This window comes from Stenella coeruleoalba (genome assembly GCF_951394435.1).
Source record: "Stenella coeruleoalba genome assembly, chromosome: 11".
NCBI lineage: Eukaryota > Metazoa > Chordata > Mammalia > Artiodactyla > Delphinidae > Stenella > Stenella coeruleoalba.
This window is the reverse complement of record NC_137157.1, coordinates 55,660,720-55,686,861: the sequence shown is the minus strand read 5'-3', so window position 1 is coordinate 55,686,861 and position 26,142 is coordinate 55,660,720. Positions and strand designations below refer to the sequence as shown.

At 34.5% G+C, this 26,142-nt stretch overlaps 1 protein-coding gene across 5 annotated transcripts in view; it reads left to right on the top strand.

Moving 5' to 3' along the window:
- Nucleotides 1–16,191, top strand: part of SLC16A7 (solute carrier family 16 member 7) — a 163,097-nt gene extending 146,906 nt beyond the window's left edge. For all 5 annotated transcript variants that reach the window (XM_079936630.1, XM_079936628.1, XM_079936629.1 and 2 more), the window contains 3 exons: nucleotides 919–1,062; nucleotides 4,790–5,608; nucleotides 12,089–16,191. In XM_079936630.1, the coding sequence (XP_079792756.1) occupies nucleotides 919–1,062; nucleotides 4,790–5,608; nucleotides 12,089–12,363 (1,238 nt within the window). In that variant the 3' untranslated portion in view covers nucleotides 12,364–16,191. The remainder of the gene's footprint in view (nucleotides 1–918; nucleotides 1,063–4,789; nucleotides 5,609–12,088) is intronic.
- Nucleotides 16,192–26,142: the final 9,951 nt, after the last annotated feature.

Below are 26,142 nucleotides of genomic sequence, written 5' to 3'. Positions count from 1 at the left end.
TCATGTTTCCCACATTAAGATTTTTCCCTTTGCTGGTGAGGCAGCCTGTCTTAATAGAGAGAGCCGCCATTTTCTCTGGCAGTTCTATCTAAACTGCTGCACCCGTTCTGTAAATTTCGATGGTGGTACTTTCTTGACCTTACCGGAATGTATCAACAGAAGCTTTTTCAAACAACAATCAGGATTCATATTCATTTCCTTTTTCAAATGGTCCTTAAATGGTCTGACTGAAATATGAGGAATTTCCATTATCTAACCAAGCCACAGAAATAACAACCAAATTCAAGCATACCTAAGCCATGGTAGCAACATACTACCTATGACTGCCCCCCGATGGACAGGAATTGTTAAGAGACCATCAGTGTAAGACATCCTCATTTCTAATATAATGAGGTATGTAAACAGTTGGTGACTTAGAATAAAAAAAATATAGTATTAAAGAAAAGTCACAGTGGAGTATAATAAAAAAAATTCAGCTGCAATTAGGGACATATGTGTGTGTACAAACATACATTATTCTAGAAAATAAAATTCTAACAGATAAGTCATTTATATAATCCCTAGATTTTTGTTAGGTAAATTTACCTGCATTTATTAGGATATTTAGGCAGTTTAGCTATGTCCTTTTGAAAAACTTTTCCATCAAAAGTTGAATAATTATGGTCCTAACAAACTCTGTGTTAAACAATTCTAATTTATTATTTTATGTGCTTGTATATATATGGGTAAAGATAACCAGTCAAATTGATTGGAAAGTATTAAAAAGTTTTCATGACATTCCATGTGACCTAATATTTTTCTTTAATCATTAAAATGTGCTTTCTTAAATTTCAAAATTAACAAATGTTACGAATAATAAATAAATTAATAAATAATAACCCAGCAACTGAATATTTCTTAATGTCCTCTCTACCTCAGGTCCCATAAGTAGTGTTTTGGTGAATAAATACGGTAGCCGGCCAGTGGTGATGGTAGGAGGTTTGTTATGCTGTTTGGGAATGGTCACAGCCTCTTTCAGTACCAGCGTAATAGAGCTTTACATCACCATGGGATTCATTTGTGGTAAGTCAAGTTTTGTTTTCATCTTATTTTCTTCTTAACAGTCCCTGTTGTTTACAAAGCTCTGTCAGAAGCACGAGCAATAGAACATTCTTATTGTTTCCTTTGAATTTCTTTTTTATATCAGACACTATCTTAAAGTAATGTCCTCTGGTACATCAAAATACTGGCTATAGGCTGGCCAATCAAATTTCAAGCAATGGAAACAGCAAGTTATCAGACATGTTATGTGTTATGATGTAAATGTCAAAAAGAAAACCTCTTTGGTTTGTTTTTACAGTTTCAACATTTAATATTCAGCCAGACTTGTGGACACAGACTTCCTGGCATATAAATAGCTTCATTAAAGAAAATATTTTCATTACTTATTACTATTAGTGTCTGACTTATCACTCATACTAGGTTAAAAATGGTGCCAAAAAGATATTTCCTGGATTCACTGATTAGCTTTAACAATAGAATTGTTGTTGCCTGTATTTTGATTAGTGGTAGAGCTCTGCATGGATATCCCTTCTTTTTCTTACTAAAGGATTCTGTTTAAAAGCTCTGAAAGGCACATTTGCCACTAAAGACAAATATTTTAAAATGACATCCCGTCACTTGATTATAGTTGCTTCTCATGCATGTCGGTAGACGCTAGCTGACCTGCATATGTACATTTGGAAAATACTATCTTTATTAGCCTCAGCAGTAAATTGCATTACACAAATCTACACTCAGAATTTTAAGAAAAATTAGACTTCAACATATAAAGAAATTGAATCATTTCCTTTTGCCCACAGATAAAAAGGTAAATGTATTTCTCTTTTTATGACTTTAGATCAGTCTAACCTTGCATTAATGTATTATTTGATTAAAAAATTAGATGTATTAAAGCCTACAGTAATAGTGATGTTAAAATCTTTCTCTTTACAACCTATGGACAACTCTCTTCTTTTTTGATATGGTAAAACACCTTTGACATTTTTTAAAATATTTATTTATTTATTTGGCTGTGTCAGATCTTAGTTGCGGTATGCAGGATCTTTCATTATGGTGCACGAGCTCTTCATTATGGCGCGTGGGCTTCTCTCTAGTTGTGTCATGCGGGCTCTACAGCACACGGGCTCAGTAGTTGTGGCCTGCGGGCTTAGTTGCCCTGTGGCATGTGGGATCTTAGTTCCCCGACCAGGGATCAAACCCGCATCCCCTGCATTGGAAGGCGGATTCTTAACCACTGGATCACCAGGGAAGTCCCTCCTTTGACATTTTAAATGAGAATCTTCTTATATCTAAGAACTGTCATGGTGGAGTGAATGCCCTTTCCTTTGTGCAGAAATACTACATACAGGTGACCTTGAACAACATGGGTTTGAACTGCAGGGGTCCATGGTGCTACACGATCCATGGATCCATGTTTGGTTGAATCCTGAGGAGAGATGGCTATAAATGATACATAGATTTTTAGCTATGCAGAGAGTGGGCCCTCCTAAACCCCACACTGTTCAAGGGTCAGCCATATGTCACTTGGCCACAGAATTCAGGCTGGGCCCACAAGTAGATGTATTAGGGAAAAGATGGTTTTGATGTTACTGTGTCACAAATAACAATAGCATTTTATGTTATTCTAACTTCAGTTCCCTTCCTTTGGGCCTTAACGGCTTTTGGTGCTTCTAGTCAGCCATTAAATATACCTATAAGGGATTTATCTTAAGTCATTATCAGCCAAAACTTATTGGTGTCTGAAATCAGACAGGTCTAGCTTTTAAACCTGACTCAGCACACATGAGCCGTGTGATCATGGATAAATAAACCCCCATATGCCTCAGTCTCTCTGTCTTTAAAATGGGAAAATAATACCTCTTTCCTTTGGGAGTTGTTGTCATGATTAATGTAAAAAATGAATATATGGTACTTTACAGAGAGTACCCAGCATTTTGTCACTTTTAAATAAATATTAGCATATAATAATAATCACATCATCATTATATAACATCTTAAAGTTCTAAACCTTACTCGATTTTAGCAAAATCCTCTTTTGTTATTGACGGAATTGGAACTCAAGACTAAGTATTTACCCAGTAGTACACGTAGGTAAGTAGTCGAGGCAGATTTAGATCTTTTTTTTTTTGCAGTAGGCGGGCCTCTCACTGTTGTGGCCTCTCCCGTTGCAGAGCACAGGCTCCGGACGCGCAGGCTCAGCGGCCATAGCTCACGGGCCCAGCCGCTCCGCGGCATGTGGGATCTTCCCAGACCGGGACACGAACCCGCGTCCCCTGCATCGGCAGGTGGACTCTCAACCACTGCACCACCAGGGATGCCCAGATTTAGATCTTTTGATTTCAAATCTCCTGTTCCTTTTACCATATGCCAGACAGGAAATAGATGACCACAATCTCCTAAGGAGAACTGGCATTAATATCTGAAAGCAAAATTCCCGGTGACAGAATGGGGGCACAGGCAGGGAGGATGGCTTAAGGTAAAGAAATTTGAACTTGGAAACTCAATTCCTGGGTTTTAATTTGTGTTCTTCCACTTACAAGCTGCTGCCCATAGTTTTATTATTTAAATGTTGGATCTAATTACACTCATTCTGCATACATCACAAGTATGGCTGAGGTAGAATCAGAGAGCACACTGCCCTGTCACTCTCCAAAGCATGTTCTTGGTTCCTTCTTGTCAGTTTTTAGAAACCCTATTACAAATATTTAATACAACTATTTGTATTAATTTGTATTAGAGGTGTGCAGTAAGTACTTGTACTCAGAGCTCAGTGTTCCAGAATCTTAATACTTAACCAATTTGCAATACTGTCTCAATTTACATAAACTGGTAAATGCAGAAGAATTCCTACTTCTATAGATCCTAAAATAATGCAGAATAATGCCCAGGCTAAAGGGGAAAGAGAGGTATCAACAGTTTGTATAAATCAATTGTATTTACTTTTTAAACAAACATTTGTTTCTGTTGCCAAATAGTACCTTGGAGAGCTATAAGAAGTAATTCATTTCTCAAAGGCAATACTCAACACTGTCAAGGTGTCCCTAGAAACAGTAGAAACTTTTGACTCATATAAACAATCAGCTTTAATCCCTGAAATGAGAATATGTTTCAAGCAAAACAAAAGTTACTTAGTTTTTAGTTAATACGCATGTACCTCTGTAGTCATGAAATGTGGAATGTGAGGGATAAAGAGCATGAAATCTTTGATGGCATGAATTGATTACTCTTTTTTATTATTTGCATAGCTTTGAAAGAAATATCTCTGGGAGACCTAAGATTATTTATAAATGACAACTTTTTTAGTCTGTTCACTCTATTCCACTCTGAAAGAAAGTATTCACATTTTAAATGCACTCTTGCCCACAAAGAAGATATTTATTCTCTATATGTGTATATAAATATAGAGAGAGGTTAATTTGTTTGTGGAATTAAGTGATTGTAACTAAGAACGAATGAATTCTGTCCCGGTTTCAACCTATTCTATGATTATTGCAACAGAAGTAGAAGTTCTTGGTTTTATTTTTGTGTTTTAAAAAGAAAGGAATATGAACCTGTCATGCCTCTCAGGTGTCCAGTTATGAGAACCTTTTTGTTTACGTGCCATCCTATTGAATACATAATTATTAAAAATTACTACGTGCTGTTGCATTTTTAGTTCTGCCATTTTCACTTGAATGTACATTTTGAAGAGTAATTTCTTTTGAGTGGCATAATGTGTTTGTGTTTTTCTTCCTTTTGTTTTTTTTAGGTTTAGGTCTAGCCTTCAACCTGCAACCCGCCTTAACAATCCTTGGCAAGTACTTCTATAAGAAACGGCCTATGGCGAGTGGCCTCGCAATGGCAGGAAGTCCTGTTTTCCTAAGTACACTGGCTCCTTTCAATCAGTACCTCTTTAATACTTATGGCTGGAAAGGAAGCTTCTTGATTTTGGGAGGTTTACTGTTGAACTCCTGTGTGGCTGGGTCCCTTATGAGACCTGTTGGACCCAAACTAACTACTAAGAAGTCTAAACAAAAGGCTGGTGAAAAAGTGACTGATCCAGGCATGAAGAAAAGACATAGGAAGAAATCAGTATGCGCAAAAATTGATAAGTATTTAGATTTCTCTCTTTTTAAGCACAGGGGATTTCTGATATACTTATCTGGAAATGTCATTATGTTTCTGGGGTTCTTTGCCCCCATTATATTCTTGGCTCCATATGCTAAAGACAAAGGAATTGATGAATATTCTGCAGCTTTCTTGCTGTCTGTTATGGCTTTTGTTGATATGTTTGCCAGACCTACTGTAGGATTCATTGCAAACTCCAAATTAATCCGACCCCGAATCCAGTACTTCTTCAGTTTTGCGATTTTGTTCAATGGAGTGTGTCATCTCCTGTGCCCGTTGGCTGAGGACTACACAAGCCTGGTGGTGTATGCTGTATTTTTTGGCCTTGGATTTGGGAGCGTTAGCAGTATCCTCTTTGAAAGTCTCATGGACCTTGTTGGTGCTCAAAGATTTTCCAGTGCTGTGGGTCTCGTCACAGTTGTGGAGTGTTGCCCCGTCCTTCTTGGTCCTCCTCTTGCTGGTAAGAATATTTCTCATCAAGTAAAGCAAAAAGCATAAAATTAATATCCACTAACCAAGACTTTCTTTGTAGTGTAAAATGTGGTTTGTAATAATAGATACTAATTGCCTAAAAGACTGTGGTGTGTTAATTTTAGCCTTTACTATGTGTTTTTAAATTTCCTAATTAGTCTATTTTAGACAAAAATTTCATTCAGAGCCTGGAGTTATGAACTTAAGAATTTAAATTAGACTGATAATTAGCATAATTTTCAGGTTTTTACCTATATCAACTTGTTTTGTGTTTTTTAAAAATGTATCATAAAAATAAAATTCCACTTTATTTTATCATTGATAAACAGATTTCTCTTTTTTATTAAAATGAGTCAAAAATTTGAAGTAATGCTCTCAAAAGGTCAAGATCTGTTTTTTGTTTGTTTGTTTGTTTGTTTGTTTTTTGCGGTATGCGGGTCTCTCACTGTTGTGGCCTCTCCCGTTGCGGAGCACAGGCTCCGGACGCGCAGGCTCAGCGGCCATGGCTCACCGGCCCAGCCGCTCCGCGGCATGTGGGATCTTCCCGGACAGGGGCACGACCCCGTGTCCCCTGCATCAGCAGGCGGACTCTCAACCACTGCGCCACCAGAGAAGCCCCTGTTTTCTTATTGGTTATATTAATATAGAATTTGTTATATGCTTAAGGAAGGAATACTTTTATAATATCACTAATTGGAATATATGAATAGGAATGCAAGAATGAAGGGAAGTTCATTCAAAGTCATTTTCTTGATCAGATACTTATATTCCATATTTATAACAATTACCTTTAGATTTTAAGATCTAAAATACCGTCAGTGATGCCTATAAAAAATCTCTATGCTAAATTATGTAGCAAGGATACTGAGTAAAGACATATGTATAAGTTCATTTTTGAAGTTAAAACTTTGTTTAGTGTTAGACTTAAATGTTATAAATATTAAATACTTTTTGTTGTCCAGTCTTTTTCAGTAATCACTGTATAGCATTGCTTTAGTTAATGCTAAACGTAGGTATTTACTTAGACCTCTTGGCCTGCCCCCTAATGGTCACAATAATTGCTGGGCTAAACATAAATTTTTTTCGTGTATTTAAAATCAGTGTTTAAAGTCTTCCTACATGACATCAAGGAATCATTTTGAAAGTGGGAAAATTCATGCTTAAATTGTTAATCTTAAGGCACCATTGACATGTACCTTTTGCTTTTTCATTTGGTCAGGAATGAGTGGTATAGTTGTTGACTTTTTCTGTCCACCAGGACTGTCCTCTGGTATCTAGTACAGATGCTTTGGATGGTATATCTCTCATTATAGATATGCCAGGGCACCAAAACAATTTTCAAAGTGAATGAAGCCAGTAGGTCTTATTCATTTTGGCCAATATATGCCTATCTTTTCATACAGAATTAGTTTTACCAAATGGGTTTTAGAAGTCTATTCATTACCAATAAAATTCTTAGTATCAACAGAGAAAAATCTATTTCACCAGCCATGGTGGGATGAAAAAATATCAAGTCAGCTCAATAGGCATAGTGGATGGGTGCTATGGAAATGAATGAATCTGATTTGGCCATTTCTACCTGGGCTGAGACCTATTTTAATAATATTTACATCAATTTCAGTATCCTTGAGGGCTTATTTTGTTAATATTGCCAAACTATTGCACCAGTGGGATCAGTGGCAGTAATTGATTTGAGGCTCATTGTTGAAGCTTTCAGGCTATAGCCATAACAGAGTAGCCTTTTTTTTATCCTGTTTCTGCCTTCTGTTATCCCTGATATTCCTTGACTTTTAGACTGGCTTTTCCTCTATAGCATTCAGTCACTGCTAGCATGGCATCTGGCTTATAGTAGGCACTCAATAAATACTTTCGAATGAATCGCTGTTGTTGCAGTTACTTCTTACACAGTTGCTGCTGCTGCTACTAGTCTTGTTAGTACAACAGTGAAAGGCAGGGAGAGCATGATTTTTATTTTTATTTTTTTCAACTCGAACTTCCACTGCTACATTCAAAAAGAGCTGAAACTTTAGTTCTGGAAATCATATCTGCTTTCTTGATGCTAAAAATTCCCAAAACATTTAGAAACTATGTTGATTTGGCAATACAAAGTGATGATATAATTCTGATGGGGCAAAAGACCTAATGTTTTTGTATTTAGATATGTAATAATCATTGTATGAATAGGAATATTTGACTAAAGTTAGAATGGAAAATTAAATTACACAGTTTTTGTTCTGTTTTTTATGTATATATCGTACTTACTCAAATTAACTCCAATAAGTCCATTCTAACATTTACCTAATTAAAGCAGAAAACTTTGTTGAAGTAAATAATTTCACAAGTAGCTAAATTTAATAACAAGCCACTAACTAGATTCTTGTCAGAGTGATGGAAATTATTATTTTTTTAATTTAATTTTATTTATATTTTTATACAGCAGGTTCTTATTAGTTATCAATTTTATACACATCAGTGTATACATGTTAAACCCAATTGCCCAATTCATCACACCACCATCCCCACCCCCCCACGGCTTTCCCCACTTCCTGTCCATACGTTTGTTCTCTACATCTGTGTCTCAACTTCTGCCCTGCAAACCGGTTCATCTGTACCATTTTTCTAGGATCCACATACATGCATTAACATACGATATTTGTTTTTCTCTATCTGACTTACTTCACTCTGTATGACAGTCTCTAGATCCATCCACGTCTCAACAAATGACCCAATTTTGTTCCTTTTTATGGCTGAGTAATATTCCATTGTATATATTACCACATCCTCTTTATCCATTCGTCTGTCGATGGGCATTTAGGTTGCTTCCATGACCTGGCTATTATAAATAGTGATGCAATGAACATTGCGGTGCATGTATCTTTTTGAATTATGGTTTTCTCTGGCTATATGCCCAGTAGTGGGATTGCTGGATCATATGGTTATTCTATTTTTAGTGTTTTAAGGAACCTCCATACTGTTCTCCATAGTGGCTGTATCAATTTACATTCCCACCAAAAGTGGAAGAGGGTTCCCTTTTCTCCACACCCGCTCCAGCATTTGTTGTTTGTAGATTTTCTGATGATGCCCATTCTAACTGGTGTGAGGTGATACCTCACTGTAGTTTTGATTTGCATTTCTCTAATAATTAGTGATGCTGAGCAGCTTTTCATGTGCTTCTTGGCCATCTGTATGTCTTCTTTGGAGAAATGTCTATTTAGGTTTTCTGCCCATTTTTGGACTGCGTTGTTTTTTTAATATTGAGCTGAATGAGCTGTTTGTATATTTTGGAGATTAATCCTTCATCCATTGATTCATTTGTGAATATTTTCTCCCATTCTGAGGGATGTCTTTTCGTCTTGTTTATGGTTTCCTTTGCTGTGCAAAAGCTTTGAAGTTTCATTAGGTCCCATTTGTTTATTTTTGTTTTTATTTCCATTAGTCTAGGAGGTGGATCAAAAAAGATCTTGCTGTGATTTATGTCAAAGGGTGTTCTTCCTATGTTTTCCTCTAAGAGTTTTATAGTGTTCAGTCTTACATTTAGGTCTCTAATCCATTTTGAGTTTATTTTTGTTTATGGTGTTAGGGAGTGTTATAATTTCATTCTTTTAAATGTAGCTGTCCAGTTTTCCCAGCACCACTTATTGAAGAGACTGTCTTTTCTCCATTGTATATCCTTGCCTCCTTTGTCATAGATTAGTTGACCATAGGTGCATGGGTTTATCTCTGGGCTTTCTATCTTGTTCCATTGATCTATGTTTCTGTTTTAGTGCCAGTACCATGTTGTCTTGATTACTGTGGCTTTGTAGTATAGTCTGAAGTCAGGAAGTCTGATTCCTCAAGCCCCGTTTTTTTCCCTCAAGACTGCTTTGGCTATTCAGGGTATTTTGTGTCTCCATACAAATTTTAAGATTTTTTGTGCTACTTCCCTAAAAAATGCCATTGGTAATTTGATAAGGATTGCATTGAATCTGTAGATTGCTTTGGGTAGTAGAGTCATTTTCACAATATTGATTATTCCGATCCAAGAACATGGTATATCTCTCCATCTGTTTGTATCATCTTTAATTTCTTATATGAGTGTTTTATAGTTTTCTGTATACAGGTCTTTTGTCTCCCTAGGTAGGTTTATTCCTAGGTATTTTATTCTTTTTGTTGCAGTGGTAAATGGGAGTGTTTCCTTAATTTCTCTTTCAGGTTTTTCATCATTAGTGTATAGGAATGCAAGAGATTTCTGTGCATTAATTTTGTATCCTGCAACTTTACCAGATTCATTGATTAGCTCTAGTAGTTTTCTGGTGGCATCTTTAGGATTCTCTATGTATAGTATCATGTCATCTGCAAACAGTGACAGTTTTACTTCTTCTTTTCCAATTTGTATTCCTTTTATTTCTTTTTTTTCTCTGATTACCGTGGCTAGGACTTCCAAAACTATGTTGAATAGTAGTGGTAAGAGTGGACATCCTTGTCTTTTTCCTGATCTTAGTGGAAATGCTTTCAGTTTTTCACCATTGAGAATGATGTCTGCTGTGGGTTTGTCGTATATGGCCTTTATTATGTTGAGGTAGGTTCCCTCTATGCCCACTTTCTGGAGAGTTTTTATCATAAATGGGTGTTGAGTTTTGTCAAAAGCTTTTTCTGCATCTCTTGAGATGATCATATGGTTTTTATTCTTCAATTTGTTAATATGGTGTATCACATTGATTGATTTGAATATATTGAAGAATCCTTGCATCCCTGGGATAAATCCCACTTGATCATAGTGTATGATCCTTTTAATGTGCTGTTGGATCCTGTTTGCTAGTATTTTGTTGAGGATTTTTGCGTCTATATTCATCAGTGATATTGGTCTGTAATTTTCTGTTTTTGTAGTATCTCTGTCTGGTTTTGGTATCAGGGTGATGGCCTCATAGAATGAGTTTGGGAGTGTTTCTTCCTCTGCAATTTTTTGGAAGAGTTTGAGGAGGATGGGTGCTAGCTCTTCTCTAAATGTTTGATAGAATTCACCTGGGAAGCCAGAATGATGGAAATTCTGACTAAACAAATAGGTGTATTTCAGAATCACCTGGAATATGCATATGATAAATAATATGGATTTGTGTATACTAAATTTTGCCAGAATTATTGTTAAGAATTAGATGCCTGCATAAGCAAGAGGCAAAACTAAGTACAAACAGTATAAACTGAAGCGTGTTTAAAAGTCAGTAAGCTTTGCAATTATATGGCAGCAGGCTTGGTTTTCAATGTTCTCAATATCAAATGGATATGGAATTCAAGAAAAAAAAAATGTCCTGAAGAACCTAGGGGTAAGGCAGGAATAAAGACGCAGACCTCCTAGAGAACGGACTTGAGGTTATGGGGAGGGGGAAGGGTGAGCTGTGACAGGGCGAGAGAGAGTCATGGACATATACACACTAACAAACGTAGTAAGGTAGATAGCTAGTTGGAAGCAGCCGCATGGCACAGGGATATTGGCTTGGTGCTTTGTGACAGCCTGGAGGGGTGGGATAGGGAGGGTGGGAGGGAGGGAGACGCAAGAGGGAAGAGATATGGGAACATATGTATATGTATAACTGATTCACTTTGTTATAAAGCAGAAACTAACACACCATTGTAAAGCAATTATACCCCAATAAAGATGTTAAAAAAAAAATCAAATGGAACAAAAACTTTCTTCCTGATTAGTTTGGCCTTAATAATTTAGATTCAGACAAAGTGGAAAACTGTGATTAGCCTAAAAAGTGACATGACACTTAACCAAGAGGTTTGGTGAAGCCATTTTACAGAGTAGTTAAGAATACAAGATGCAGACACACTGGTTAGAGCCCAGATCCTGCCACTCACTCACTGGCTGCGTAACCATGGTCAAATTACTGCGTAGTGATCTTGTAAGGATTAAATGCAAAATTACAAATAAAGCATTTAGCCTAGTGCTAGGCATAGAGAAAGCATTTAGTAAATATTACCCCCACTAGGAACCTTATAAAAGCCTCTGAATTTGTCCTAAAGAATGTAATTTTTCCTCTTTATCGAAAAGATAGTAAATGTGGAAAGGTTGAAGCAATCTCAATATGTATGCTATAAATCTATTCATATATATGTTTACATTTGTAAATATGTATATGTATTTCTACACATGTAGGTTTAAAAATGTATCTCACACATTTATGTATCTATGGATATATACACAAACACATATATACCTAGCTTATCTTGGTTGTACACTTTTATTGAGGGTAGTAATTTTCAATAAACTTAATATACTAGTAATATAATGCAGAATGTGCCTGTAAATGCCTTTACTATGCATATGTGGAAGTCATAATCTAGAATATTTTTTTCTTTATTAAACTCTCATTTAGTATTAACTTAAATAAGAAATAGATATGCAGTGTGGAGAAGAATTTATTTGCAAATGTTAACATTTTATGGCTGATTTATTATGCTGTCTTAAAAGACATTCTTTGTCTCTTAGGTAAACTGGTGGATGAAACTGGACAATATAAATACATGTATGTGGCCTGTGGAGCTATTGTAGTCCTAGCCAGCGTGTGGCTGCTCATTGGCAATGCTATCAACTATAGACTGCTCGCAAAGGAAAAGCTGAAAGAGACAACGAAGAAAACACATACACCTGAGTCCCAAGAATCTGAATCCTTGAAGCCATCTAAAAGTCCTGATGTTAGTGTCAAAAGTCAAACGGCAAAAGGATCAGGGGTTAATCCCTCAGAAAGAGAAACTAATATTTAACAAAAATCACATCTCTCATTTCAGTGTTTATGACTTTCTTACGAGTATTTTTTTTCCAACATATTAGAAGGTTTTTAGTTGAAATGAGGAGTCATAAGTAAGTATGGAAAAGAGGTTTTCCTTAATGGCAAAATTTTAAAAAGTTTGTTTTGTAAAATTTATTTGGGCAGTTAAAATTTGAGATTATGCATATAAAGAATTCATGCAATGGGCTTATGTCCATACATGACTCTGGCTGCGGTGGTTAAAATGATTTTAAAGTCTTCCAGTGACTTCCATCTTGGTTATAGAGATCTGAATCCCAAACCACTGGATTAAGTAGTTAGAAGGAGTATGTTTAATCCTGTTAAGACTATCCTCTCCACATTTCATTTTTTATTTGTTATTAAAGGGTGAAATGGAATTGAAGGAAATGAATTTTACCCGAACATACACACACTGACACTCACACACTACTTTACAGTGTGGATTTTAAAGATAAGAACATGGGTGAAAATGAGGGTGGCCTTAATTTGAAAATACAACTAACTGCTGCAAAAAAAAAAGCATATGCATATATGAAATAAATTTGAAAAAACTCCATTTTAAACTATTATTTCTGAGCATTGTCTGATTTGATTCATGCATGCATGTGATTTCTTTGAGGAGGACCACAAGTACCTGGTGCTAGTGAATAGAACCCTCAAATAATTTTCAGAATTTACTAATATGTAAATCAAATTAAAAGCCTAAATGACTCCTAGCAATGAGCTGTCTATTGATTTTAAAAGGATTTTAGTTAGTAATCCAGAAAGTAATCAGGGACTTCTTTTAACCAAACTCAATTCAGACTCACTGTTATAACTGAGACATCGAAGTGGAATCAACCGGAATCCTGGTTGACAGGCTTACACATAGGCAAAATTTTAATTTTTCCCAACATACAGTGGTGATCAGAGGGTTACTGTTATCAGTAATCCATCTGAGTAAAGCTAAGAGTGGGAGGTGCTTATAGTGAGCCCTCCAAGCTCTCTCATTTCCCTCTCCTCCATGACAAGCAAAAGCAAAAAACAGAAATCCAAACAGGCTTTTTACTCAGCCACTGAAAATATCTCATATTATAGGAAAGGTAGCACTTGAAAATTCCACCCTCTACCGATAAGCTTTCCTGCTGCCTGCGAGCATAACTAAACCAGGAGACTTAAAAACGGCTTCTAGAACTGGAGGTTGTGTATGATTTGATATATACTTGGAAAGTGTAGATTTAGTTTATAGCTTGAGAGAAAGAAGCCTGTAACATGCCAACCCAGGTTAATTTAGCAGTTTCTCATTTTCATAACTATATGAAAACATTTGGGACTGAATCACTCTTGAATACAGAGGCATATGATAGATCTGTGCATTCAGAATTATAAATACCATTTTGAGTAAGTACTTTTAAACAAGAAAGAATTTATACGTTAGATATAAAGTTATAAATATTCACCTTTATAAATCTGAAGTTTAAATTAAGGTCATGATTAATAAAAAGAATTTAGTTCTTGATTATTGAAGTAATGTCATTCTTAAGATGTCAAAAGGAATCTGCCGTTCTTCTTACTATTATTATTGCAATAGAGGCAGGTGCTATTCTTATTTCCTTTAGGATTGCGCTTGGATTCCAAGCATTTGTGATAGTTAACACTAGGGATTTGATTTGTAAACTTTAGGCACTGTTTAAGCATGTGGCTCATGTTTAGCAAGCTATATAAAATTCCATATTTCAATTAACATTCACTTTTTTACATAAAGATATTTGTATTTTTAAAATATTAACTAAAACAATATGTGCCAATACCATAGGTAAATAAATCAGGGAAAATGTGACAATATATATTTGTTCTTAATTTAGTTTCACCCAATCTTGAGTCTTGAATGAGCTATTTTCATATTATTAGCGTTTGTATTCAACTGTGACTTGTCATAAAAAGTGTGACATCATAAATTGTTCGGTAGCTTTCCAATCTTAAATGTTTCCCAAAAAGTGCCTTGAATTCTCTGAAGATACACATTTAAATTAATATAGATAATAGACCTCTGGGACAAGTAATGATCATGGGGTTTTAGGGCTAAGGCATAGTCCTTTTTATCACCTGCTGGTGGGTGCATTCCAGTGGCTTTCTCCATGGAAGGAGGTTTATTTACTTGCTGATGAGGTTCTTGTCAAGTCAAAACCAATTTGTATTTGTTCTATTGCTCTTTGATCATCTTCTTTAACTTTTCATTCCTAACACTGATTATATTAAATTGTTAAAAAAAGAAAGGGAAGTGAAATTGCACATTCAAAGCACATGACATGATGTATAGTCATGCCTGACAGTAGCACTGCACAAAGTTACAAATATGTATGCCTCTTAATTCCTATACATAAATGTTGAAAGTTAAATCACAACACACTTGAAACAGTGATATAAACTCACATACAGTTTTCAGAATTGTTTCAGGGTAAAATAAATGTTTCAAGTTGTTTACTCTCCCAAATCTCTTGAACTTGTTAGAATATTTGTTGCTTGAACAGAATCTTTCAGAGATTGAGAAGAAAATATCAACCTAGAACATTTATTATTATAAAGTTGCCTAAACGAAGGAGAAAATATAGTTGGCTTTCTGCAACAATTAATGATTAGTCAGAAAGTATTTCTTCCCCAAGGGAATGACAGGTTTTAGATGATCAAGACACCGTGAAGCAAAGTCAGAAACCATTAAAATACCTTTCAGTCCATTTTTCTGTTATGGAATTGTGCAGAAGGAAGGTTATCATAAACCTGGGTACCAAAATAATTCATGATCATTGGCTAGTTTAAGTATTTTTCCATTTGTGATAACAAGACTCCTCGTATTTTTCACCATTTAATCTTAAATGTTCCTTCACTAATTTATGAATGCAATATGGGATATAGACATGTCCTGACACATGCCCATCCTCTTTCTTGATCCTTTTTGGAGCCAACCAGCACACATTTAAGAGGCAGTTGGGTCAGGTTCTGGTGTCCTTCACATTGGAAGACAGGATGTTTTCTCAGTGTAAATTGACATGGCTCATAAATTTCACTTCTTTAGTACCAAGTTCTAACCACCTTATCTCATGGGTCTCCCCTGGACACTAGGAAATAAGTAAAATAATTTGGTTTGATATATTTGAAAGTACACTTTAAAAATCTAGGTATTTTTTACTCATCCGTCTCTGGCTGTACATGGCAGAAAAAAAAGACCATAAGACGTATGCTGAAAATGTAAGTTTTTATATTGATGTTATAAAATGTAGAGATATACTTAATCAGTTAGTTGAAACTTATTTTCCATCCAAAAATACCTTTAAAAAAAACCCTCTTATATGTACAATGTTGCAGGCTTTTAATAAAACAAAATAATCATGATTGTTAGGCTCAAATTAATAGGGAAAAAAGATGTGAAGTGGGAAGGGAATGGATATTTATGTTTCCTGCATTTTGCCTATTTGATATTCAAATAGAATCATAGGTAGAGGCTATTGGCCTGATATAATAGATGAGTGAAACAAAACAAAAAACAGATATACAAAGAAGTTCACAAATTACCCAAAGTTAAAAGGTAGTATGTGACAGAACCAGAAGAAAAACTCAGGTTTACTTAAAAGCAGAAAGAGCCCCTAGGGTGTTCACTGCCATGTCACCTCCCCCTAGAAGCTGTAGATACAATGGTAGATAAAATATAGATACAAAAAAATTAAACACTGTGGTAAACCAATTAGATTCAACTGCAATCTGTATTATGATTTATTTAGTGTTTATTAGAGACTGCATTTGCTATAACCTGAATATATAATTTCAATTTGCCTGCTTTTCTAACCAATGCAAATTATCCCAAATAATGGTAATGATTATATAATAGCTGTAATTGCTTCAATGTGACTTTTTTTAATAAAAATAATGAAATATTTATATGACTCAGGCATAATATATTTTCCCTTAGGTTGGGTTTAGAGGAAAAATGCTATTTTCTTTATGGATAAGTAATTCCCATATTAGTTGCTACTTATTATGACTCAAAAATTAAAAGTACTTACTATGAAACATTATGTTCAGAATTATAGTGATTCTCACTTATAGGATTATCCCAACCTACCAAAAATTTGTAAAAATCTTATCAGATACAAAAGATTTGGTTCATCTACACAGTATATATTTATTGGCATCACTTAATGCAACTGCCACTACACTGTAACTAATTTTTCAAGTTTCCTGAACATCTGGATTGTTATTCTCCTTTCCGTCCCTTTGTTCTACAGAGAGAACAAATGCCATTGCTTTTGTCTTCTTCTTCTAGACTTTTGGCATCCTTAGAATATTGTTCTCTTTAGCTCTATTTCAGATGGTGCACTTCTAATGTCATACATCTTTCACAAAGTCACTCATGCTGCATCTGGTCCTATATATTGGGTTTGCAGCAATGACCATGTTCCTGGAGTCATCAGTGTATACTTTTGGCTAAGACCACTCATCTTCACCAGTAAGGGAACTCATGTGACTGTAGGCTTGAGGTTTCCTGGATAAGGAGGGTGCTTATATTCTAGAAGAGTTTTTGTTATTATGAATCTTCCTTATGCATGATAAATAGATAACTGAATATGACTTTTAAGAATCTAGAAAAATCGATCTTCCTGTCCTTGACATTTACTATTCTGGATGTTTGTAACTCTCTTAAAGTGCCGAAATTTTGAGAAACAAATCTTACCATCACAGCATAGCATCATTGTATGTCATCCTGTAGGCTCTTTCAATGCAATTACATCACAGATACATTATAACAACTAGATTCTTGCCATGACAATTCACAATACCAAAAAGCATCAAAATCATTGAGATAAAAATTGAAATTAAATCTTTACTCATCCTACTTATTTTTTAGGTTTTGATTTCTACATATTTATGTGCACGATCTCACATTTGAGAAATGCACTTAAAACCTGAAAAGCCCAATTATTAGTAATTAATTATAATGCCTGTATAATCAAAATCACAAACTATCTTTATTGATAGTTTTTAAAAAATGAATAATTTGCTGAGTTCACATTCTCTTTTGTAGCTCTGATTTTCTCTTCTTTGTTATCAAATTGTACAACTTTAGGTTTTAATGCTTCAAGGTCCTATGATCTGGTCTATCTTAGTCTTCTGCTTTGCCTTCACTTTAGTTCACTTATGTTCAGTTCATGGAAGAATTATTATAGCAATGAGAATCATAACTTTAGGTCTCTACTTTAAGAGGAAAAGGATTATTGCAAAAAAGAATTTTTTACTTTAGTGGGACATATGAAAACTTTTAGACCAAATTATTTATCCCATCCCAACCCCATGCTATGTACCTTCCTCCCCTCCTTTTTTTCCCTATGCTTATTTTTTAAAATAATTTTTAAAAATTATTTTTCTTTCATCATTTTTCATAATGTCTAGGCCAACTTCTTTAGCATTTTTTATCTAATTATGGACATTTTTAGTGCAGCATTTTTGTTTCTTTGGTGGGTTTAGTTATATCTCCACTACTTGCATAATCTCCATGTTTTTCAGTCTTCATATGTACTTGTTAATAAGGTGAGTAATATTCAGGAGTATTTCAGTAGACTATGATTCTGTGACCATAAATTCATTACCATATCAGCAAATATTTTTCTTTACATGGTAAAAAGAAAATTTTTTTTGTTTCAAATTCAAATATGGCAAAATAAGCTAGAGAGCTCTGTATGAAAACATTGGCATTCAACATTCTATTAAGACATAAGTCAGTAAAAAGTTCTGTTCAGATGAACAAAAGAATGGGATTCTTATTGCATATGAATTTCAGGGTGAAATTTTCAAACATATTCTAAGTGTTTTATTCTGAGTTTTTAGTTGTTTTACATTTATATGCATCTTAAAAAAAACGTTTTTCAGTTAAACTCAGTTTATATAACTTGTTCATTTGAGTACAGGTTTCTGATATATTATTTAATGGACTTTATTTTTCTGCCACATGCTTTCTATTTCTAACTAAAGCATGAATATTTCTGGATTTAGTGAGAAAGGACATGTAAACTAAAATGTTTATTTTCTAAGCATTATATGTAATTGTGTTTTGATTTGTATTGCATTTTTGTTTTGATATATTAAAGTTAGGTTTGTTAGATATCTGCATTTTGACAGAATAAGACTAGAGCAGGTAAGGTCTTTGCCTAAACATATACATGTCCTCTGAGTAAATGCAGTCTTGGAAATAGAACCAGGTCTTTTAACTTCTAACCCACTTTTTTTCTCCATTAGCCATCCTACTTGTAATAGTGAATTCTATAGGCTAAATACATATTTCTTGGAAACACATATTCTAATCTTACTTGATAAATCCTTTATTTCCAAAATGAATACATTTCTCCTAATTGAATCATCCTTTGCAAAATGACGTTTATAAATGTAATTTGAAAAATATTTGCTGATTCCCACAGCAGATAATTCTAAGTGAATTGGACGTAATAACTACTGGGATGAAGGATTTTGCACAATATCTGTTGTTATAGCAATATGTAAGTCATTAAAATAATACTCAGCAGTAACCTGTTTATAGAATCCATGTGTCCATATTCCATTAATTCCTTTTATTTTGCTTATGTTCATATTTTGTTTTAGAAGCATTATTCACTCACTTCTTTTCTAAAAGTATAATGCCAGAGCACAGAGTGTGCAATACAAGTTTGCTAAATTATTAATTTGTGAGAAATTTTCGCTATTGTGTAACCTTGAGGAGAAGGGAAGACCCCCACCATATTTTTTGATCTAAGAATCTGAGGATGAGTTAATAGAATAGAATAAAATCTATCTCAAAAGTTCTTGCTTTCTAAATGGTCATTTCACCTACTTAAACAATACTGAAATCTACAACAGGTGTCTGGCAACAGTAAGACTACAGTTTCTTTTATTTTAGAGATACCATCTACTTGCAGCCCCATCTTACCTAGATCTTATTTCTAGATTTTTCCCTTTTGCTTTCGTTCAAAAAAAAAAAAAAAAAAAACACTCCTAAGTAAAATCCCTGGTGAAGGGAAAGAGTGGTTGCTAATAGGAATTCACTCTGTAAAAGTGTAAAAACAGGAATCTGTACTATTTGTTTGCTTAGTTCATCAAGGATATTTACACTAAGAACATACTTTAATAAAAGTTTTGATAAACTGATGTGTCACAGTAAGCTTTTTCATAAAAAGGGCCTTAAACACACTTACAGTCAGTGACATGTCTGGATGTGTTTGGTTAGATTCAGCTAAACTGACATCCAGATGCTAAATGTGCATTGTCATTGTGATGGCGGGGTGGAGTCTGTAGCTACAGTGAGTACATCAACTTAATAACATAAGATTCTTTCTTAGTAATGATGGTAAGAATGGCATTGCACATTACTTAGATATTAGGCATAGAAATCCCTCTTTTGAAGATGGAAGAGCAGGATCTTTTCAAATATTTGCTAAACTTTTACATTCGATTTGAAGCTTTTTATTTAAAAGCATGTTCCTCCAAATATTTTAAACCAGCATGTTGGTTAACATTTCCTAGAATGAATAATTCCCCATTTTTAAGGAATTTTGGAAAACATTTCATTTACTACTTATATTTCTTCAACACATGTTTTTTTTTATACCATTATTACATTTGGGCAAATATTAAAAGTAACATTATTGGGATAAAAGTTATACATAATGACATGTTTCTAATAAGACAGACATAAAGCATTCCTTGGCAATAGCTGAACTTAGATAACTTTTGCAAGAAATCTTTAGGGATTGGATTTAGGGGTTAATCTATAGAATTATTTTTTAAATATAAATTATATTTTAGGTTGTATTTTTATGAGTTTTAAGTGAAAAAAATTTAAATGTAGTCGATTTGTTTGTTCTGTAGGCATCTTCAAGACCACTGAACAAATGGTCACACTGTCACGTGGTCTATCAACTACAATTACTATGTTAGTGAATTAAAGAGAAAGGTAGCTTTGCTTGACACCAAAGGTGATCCAATCAGTTGTTTTTACATGACCTAAATCATCACTGTACATATTTCATTTTCTTAAAAAAATCAAAAAGGTATAAAATAATTAATATTAGTGCCTGTCAAAGTTTAAATATAGAACCCTCTTCTTTTTGCCTTCTTACAGATGAATGTACTTAAAGTGACTGTGATTTGATCTTGGAATATATATTTATGTCTGTACTTTTTGTACATGTAGTAGTTCTGAACTGGGCAAATAAAATATGTGGGACCAAATTAACCAAAAATGAAAGAACTGGTATTTTCATACAAATGTGTATTTTGTTTTTAATATAAATATAGTGTACATTTATTTAAATCAGGAATATATTATATTGTTGATCATTTTAAAAGTTTATTTAGTTCAGTATGTTCCGACTTCATTTTTAAGCAAGCTTGTTTGACTACTGAACCATTTACTGCCGAACTTTCATTTATACTATGATATTATAGGGACAAAATGTTTTAGAAAAATCTCTACTGTGGTTTTTAAGTTTCACTATATAACTAACTTGGAACCAAATGTTGAATTACTCTGTGGGAGTACATATTTTGCCTGTGGTTCTGAATGTATTTTCAAATTTATCTATTTCTTACTAGACTGTGAGCTCCTTGTGGACAAGGATATTATCTTAGTTATAATAACTTTAATGCCTAGCAAAGTGCTAGGCACAAAATAATTCCTTAATTGAAATGAACTGATGGACCTAGATTATTAAATGAATACTACAGTATTCTATGATGGAGACTGAATATATATTAGAAAATTTCTCTGGCTAATTTTCAACGGCTCAGTGTATATCAAGGGAATTCTCTAGCTAATTTTTAAAAATGGGGAAAACAAACATGTAACATTTGCTTTATCTTAAAATTGATACTCTGTTTTGAAGGTTTATTTTTATTTTGTCAGTAAACATTCTATGCAAATGCTGAAATATGCAACAGCTAAACTTCATGGTACATATTAACTAGTTTTATTTTCTTTAGAAAATCAGAAATGCTCAACTTAGGCTTCCTGGAAATAAATGTTGACAATCATTTTATTAACCAAAGGTGCTACTTGTTTTCCAATATTTCCCTTGATCATAAGTGCTCCTGTCTGCTGAGCTTTATTTCTTCCTTTCTGGGGGGAGTTGCAGGGAGAGGAGTGCAAAAAAAAATTACATCTTTTTTGTCTGAATTATGCAATTTAGCACTGTATGTGTTCCTTTGTACTCTATTATTATTGTATTTTAATTATTATTTCTTACTGCTCACTAATTTTTATTTCAGGCCTAGGCTGTTTCTTAGAAAGTATATGCATGTATATTTATATAATATGTAAGGAAAAAACCTGTATTTCTTATTAACTTAAAATTAAAATGACGAATAAATGTTTATGTTAAACTTTGAAATGAAATCTGCACTGCCGTTTTTTTTGAATGTACATATCCGATTAATGTCAATGGAAGTCAGACACAGCCAAAATGCAAGCCATTCCTAAGGGCTGAAATGAATGTCTATTGTTGTTTTCACGTGTATACAGTTTACTAGATTTACACAGAGGGGACACATTCAGTTCAAGAAGAGAACATTACCTGCACCACAGAAGTTTCCCCTCAAATCCCGTCCCGGCCTGCTCTCCCTCCTTTAACTTTTTAATAGACTTTAGTTTTTAGAGAAGTTTTAAATTCACAGCAAAATGGAATAGAGATACAGAGATTTCTCATATATGCCCTGTCCCACACATGCATAGCCTTCCTCATTATGAGTGTCCCCTTTCAGAGTGGTACATTTGTTACAACTGATGAGCCTACATGGATGTGTCATTATCACCCAAAGCCCATAGTTTACATCAGGGCTCAGTCTCGGTGTTGCACACTCTATGGGTTTGGGCAAATTTATAATGACATGTATCCACCTTTATAATATCATACAGAGTAGTTTCACTGTACTAAAAATCCTCTTTGCTCTGCCTCCCTCCCTGGAAAATGTAGATAGGGTAACATTTGCATAAAAACCAAAAGGCGGTGAAGGAATAAGACAAGCAGATTTCTGAATGAAGAACATCCCAAGCGAAGGAAACTGTAAGGTGTCAAAGGTCTGAGCCAGGATCATATCTGGCAAGTTCAAGAAAGGGCAAGATGTTCAGCCTCACTGGAACAGAGAAAATGAAGGGGAGACACAGTAGATGAGATCAGAGAAGGGATTAGAGATTGATTTTAGAGACATACTGGTCAAAGGATTTTGACTTGTACACCGAGGGATAGTAGCATTTTTTAATACTCATTTTTCATCAAGATAGAAGATGAAAATAAGAAAACTAATGCAACTGTAGAAGAAACCTACAACCAAATCAATAGTGTTCTACCATCTTCCTCTACTATACTGCCGCACTCCACCTGTGGTCTCTGTTCTAGTTTACATAGGTCTAATCAGCCTTGAGATACATGACCAAAAAAAAAAAAAAAAAGCCTATATTTAAGGTGTACGATGTGATGTTTTGATATACATCATGAAATGATTACTACAATCAAGCTAATTAATATATGCATTGGCTCACATAGTTACGTTTTGTGGTGAGAATACTTAAGATTAACTCTTAGCAAATTTCAAGTATACAATATGGTATTTTTACCGACACCCACCATGCTGCACGTTAGACCTCCAGAACTTATTCAGCCCTCAAAACTGAACCCATGCACCCTTTTAACAGTATCTCCCCATTTTTTCCATCCCCCAGGCCCTGGCAACTATCATTCTATTCTCTGTTTCTATGAGTTTGAGTTTTTTAGATTTCACACATCAGTTAGATCATGCAGTACTTGTCTTTCTCTTTCTGCCTTACTTCACTCAGGATAATGTCCTCCAGTTTCATTCATGTTGTCACAATGGCAGGATTTCCTTCTTTCTTGTGGCTGAATAATGTAATAATGTTCCATTGTATGTATACCACATATTCTTTATCCATTCATCTGTCCATGGACACTTAGGTTGCTTCCATGTGTTGGCTTTTGTGAATACGCTGCAATGAACATGTTTATACAGATATCTCTTTGAGATATTGATTTCATTTCCTTTGGATATACACGTAAAAGTGGGATTGGTGGATCAGGTGGTAGTTCTATTTGTAATTTTTTGAGAAATCTGCATGCTGTTTTCCATAATGGCTATACCAATTTACATGCCCACCTACAAAATACAAAGCTTTTTTTTCCACATCCTTAATCAGCACTTGTTAACTTTTGTCTTTTTGACAACAGTCATCCTAACAGATATGAGGTGATATGTCATTGTGATTTTGATTTGCATTTCCATGATAATTAATTATGGCGAGCACCTTTTTACATACTTGTTGACCATTTGTTTGTCTTCTTTTGAAATATGTCTATTCAGGTTCTTAGCCCATTTTTTAATTGGGTTAATTTTTTTTGTTGTTGCTATTGGTTTGCTATTGGGTTAATCTGATATGAACACCTTATCAGACATATGGTTTGCAAATATTTTCTGCCATTCTGTAGTTAGTATTTTTACACTGTTGAATGTTTCCTTTGCTGTGCAGAAGCTTCTTCATTTAATGCAATCCCTCTTATCTATTTTTGCTTTTGTTGCCTTTGCTTTTGGTGTCATACCCAAAAAAATCATTGCTCATACCAAGGGCAAGAAGATTTTTCCTTATGTTTTCTTCTAGGAATTTTATGGTTTGGCATCTTAAATGCAAGTCTAATCTATTCTGAGTTGATTTTTATATATGGTATAAGATGTGTGTCCAGTGTCATTCTTCTGCATGTTAATATCCAGTTTTCCCAACACCATTTATTGAAGAAACTGTTTTTTCCACATTGTACGTTCTTTGCAACTTTGTCAAAGATCAGTTGACCATAAATACATGGATTTATTTCTGAGCTCTCTAGTCCAGTCAGTTTAAAACATAGAGCATCTCTTTCTAGTGGTTCCCTCATAAGCCCTGGGATTCTCTTTTATCGCATGAATCTGGGTCATATGCTCATCTTTCAACCATTCCCTGTATCTAAAGCAATGTGTTTGTCCAGGCTAAATCTCAATGCAGTCTTGCCTCTTCTCAACCTTTTTGTCTGGGTGTGAGTGTAGTACATTTTTTCAGTGGGAATCTTAAATGCTGTACTGGAAAGGAGAAGATGCTGGGTAGGCAAAACCAATAATGGCTACTGTATATTAAAAACAATTGATGACTTCTAGTTGCTATGTTTGTATTGATTATATTTTTTCATTTCTAATTTGCTTTCATTGAGATAACTGATGCCTCATGAGGTTCGAATTAAGAACATTATCATCATTATTATTATTGTATCAAACTTCTTGACTTCTGTATGAAAGGCACACTACTAAAATGAAGTTTGCTCACGACCTGAAGTTGAAACTCACGTAACTATTTCCTATTTTAAGGAATAATTGATTATAAAGCATAACTATATTCACTATCACAAAGTTAAACTTTTACACTGTATTTCACTCTTCAAGCTTAATTACCAACAAGAATATCTACTTCAAGAAATTTTCCGTATTTTCTTCTTTATAAATATGGTTTATACAACTTTCATTTTAAAATTAAGAAGTCAATTCAAAGCTTGAATTTGTTAAGTTTTTTTTTTTTTTTCCGGTGTGTGGGCCTCTCACTGTTGAGGCCCCTCCCGTTGCGGAGCACAGGCTCCGGACGCGCAGGCTCAGCGGCCATGGCTCACGGGCCCAGCCTCTCCGCGGCATGTGGGATCTTCCCGGACCGGGGCACAAACCGGTGTCCCCTGCATCAGCAGGCGGACTCTCAACCACTGCGCCACCAGGGAAGCCCAAGTTTTATATAATATTGAGTTGACCAAAAAGTTCATTTGGTTTTAAGTAAAAATAAAAGACACATTTTTCATTTTCACCAAGAATTTTATTGAACAATGTATTCACTAACTGAAATCAACTTTTTGGCCAACCCAATATTAAAACCTGATGTTCTAGCAAGTAAAAATTAAATTGAAAACATAATGATCTGATACAAATCATTTGAATACTCTTTTCAAAAATATATATAACGAAATTGTATATATACATAAGGAAAATAGTGGAATCATACATATTTCTCTAAAGTGCTACTCTGTCACAGAATTTTTCATACAACACATTAGGTAACAGGTACTTTAACATAAATAGTATGCAGAGAAAGAAGTTGTGTAGCGATATCACTAGAGCAAAGTGGGGTAGAAAGATGCAGCTATCTTCAGGCTTATATCTGTTAAAAAATAGCCCGTGGAATATAAAAATAAAGTCAGACTTATAGAAACGGAGACTAGAAAAATGGATGCCAGGAGTAATTGTTGGGGGAAATAAGGAGAGATTGCTAAAAGGATACAAACTCTCAGCTGTAAGACGAATAAGGTCTGAGGATCTAATGTAAAACATGGTGACTGTAGTTGTTAACACTGTGTTGTGCAATCGAAATTTGCTAAGAGTAAAACTTACATGTTCTCACACACACACACAAAGATAAATGCATGCAGTAATGGATGTGTTAACTAGAGGGGGGCAGTCCTTTCACAACGTGTACCTGTATCAAATTGCCATGATGTACACGTTAAATATTTTATCATTTTATATGACAATTATACCCAATAAAGCTGAAATTTTAAAAAAAGAAACAGATGAAATATGATGTATGCTTCTGTCCCCAGGAAAACTTTCCCAGTCACTTTTAGACTGAGTTTTGCACAGACCAAGGTGTCTTTGCAGACAGTAG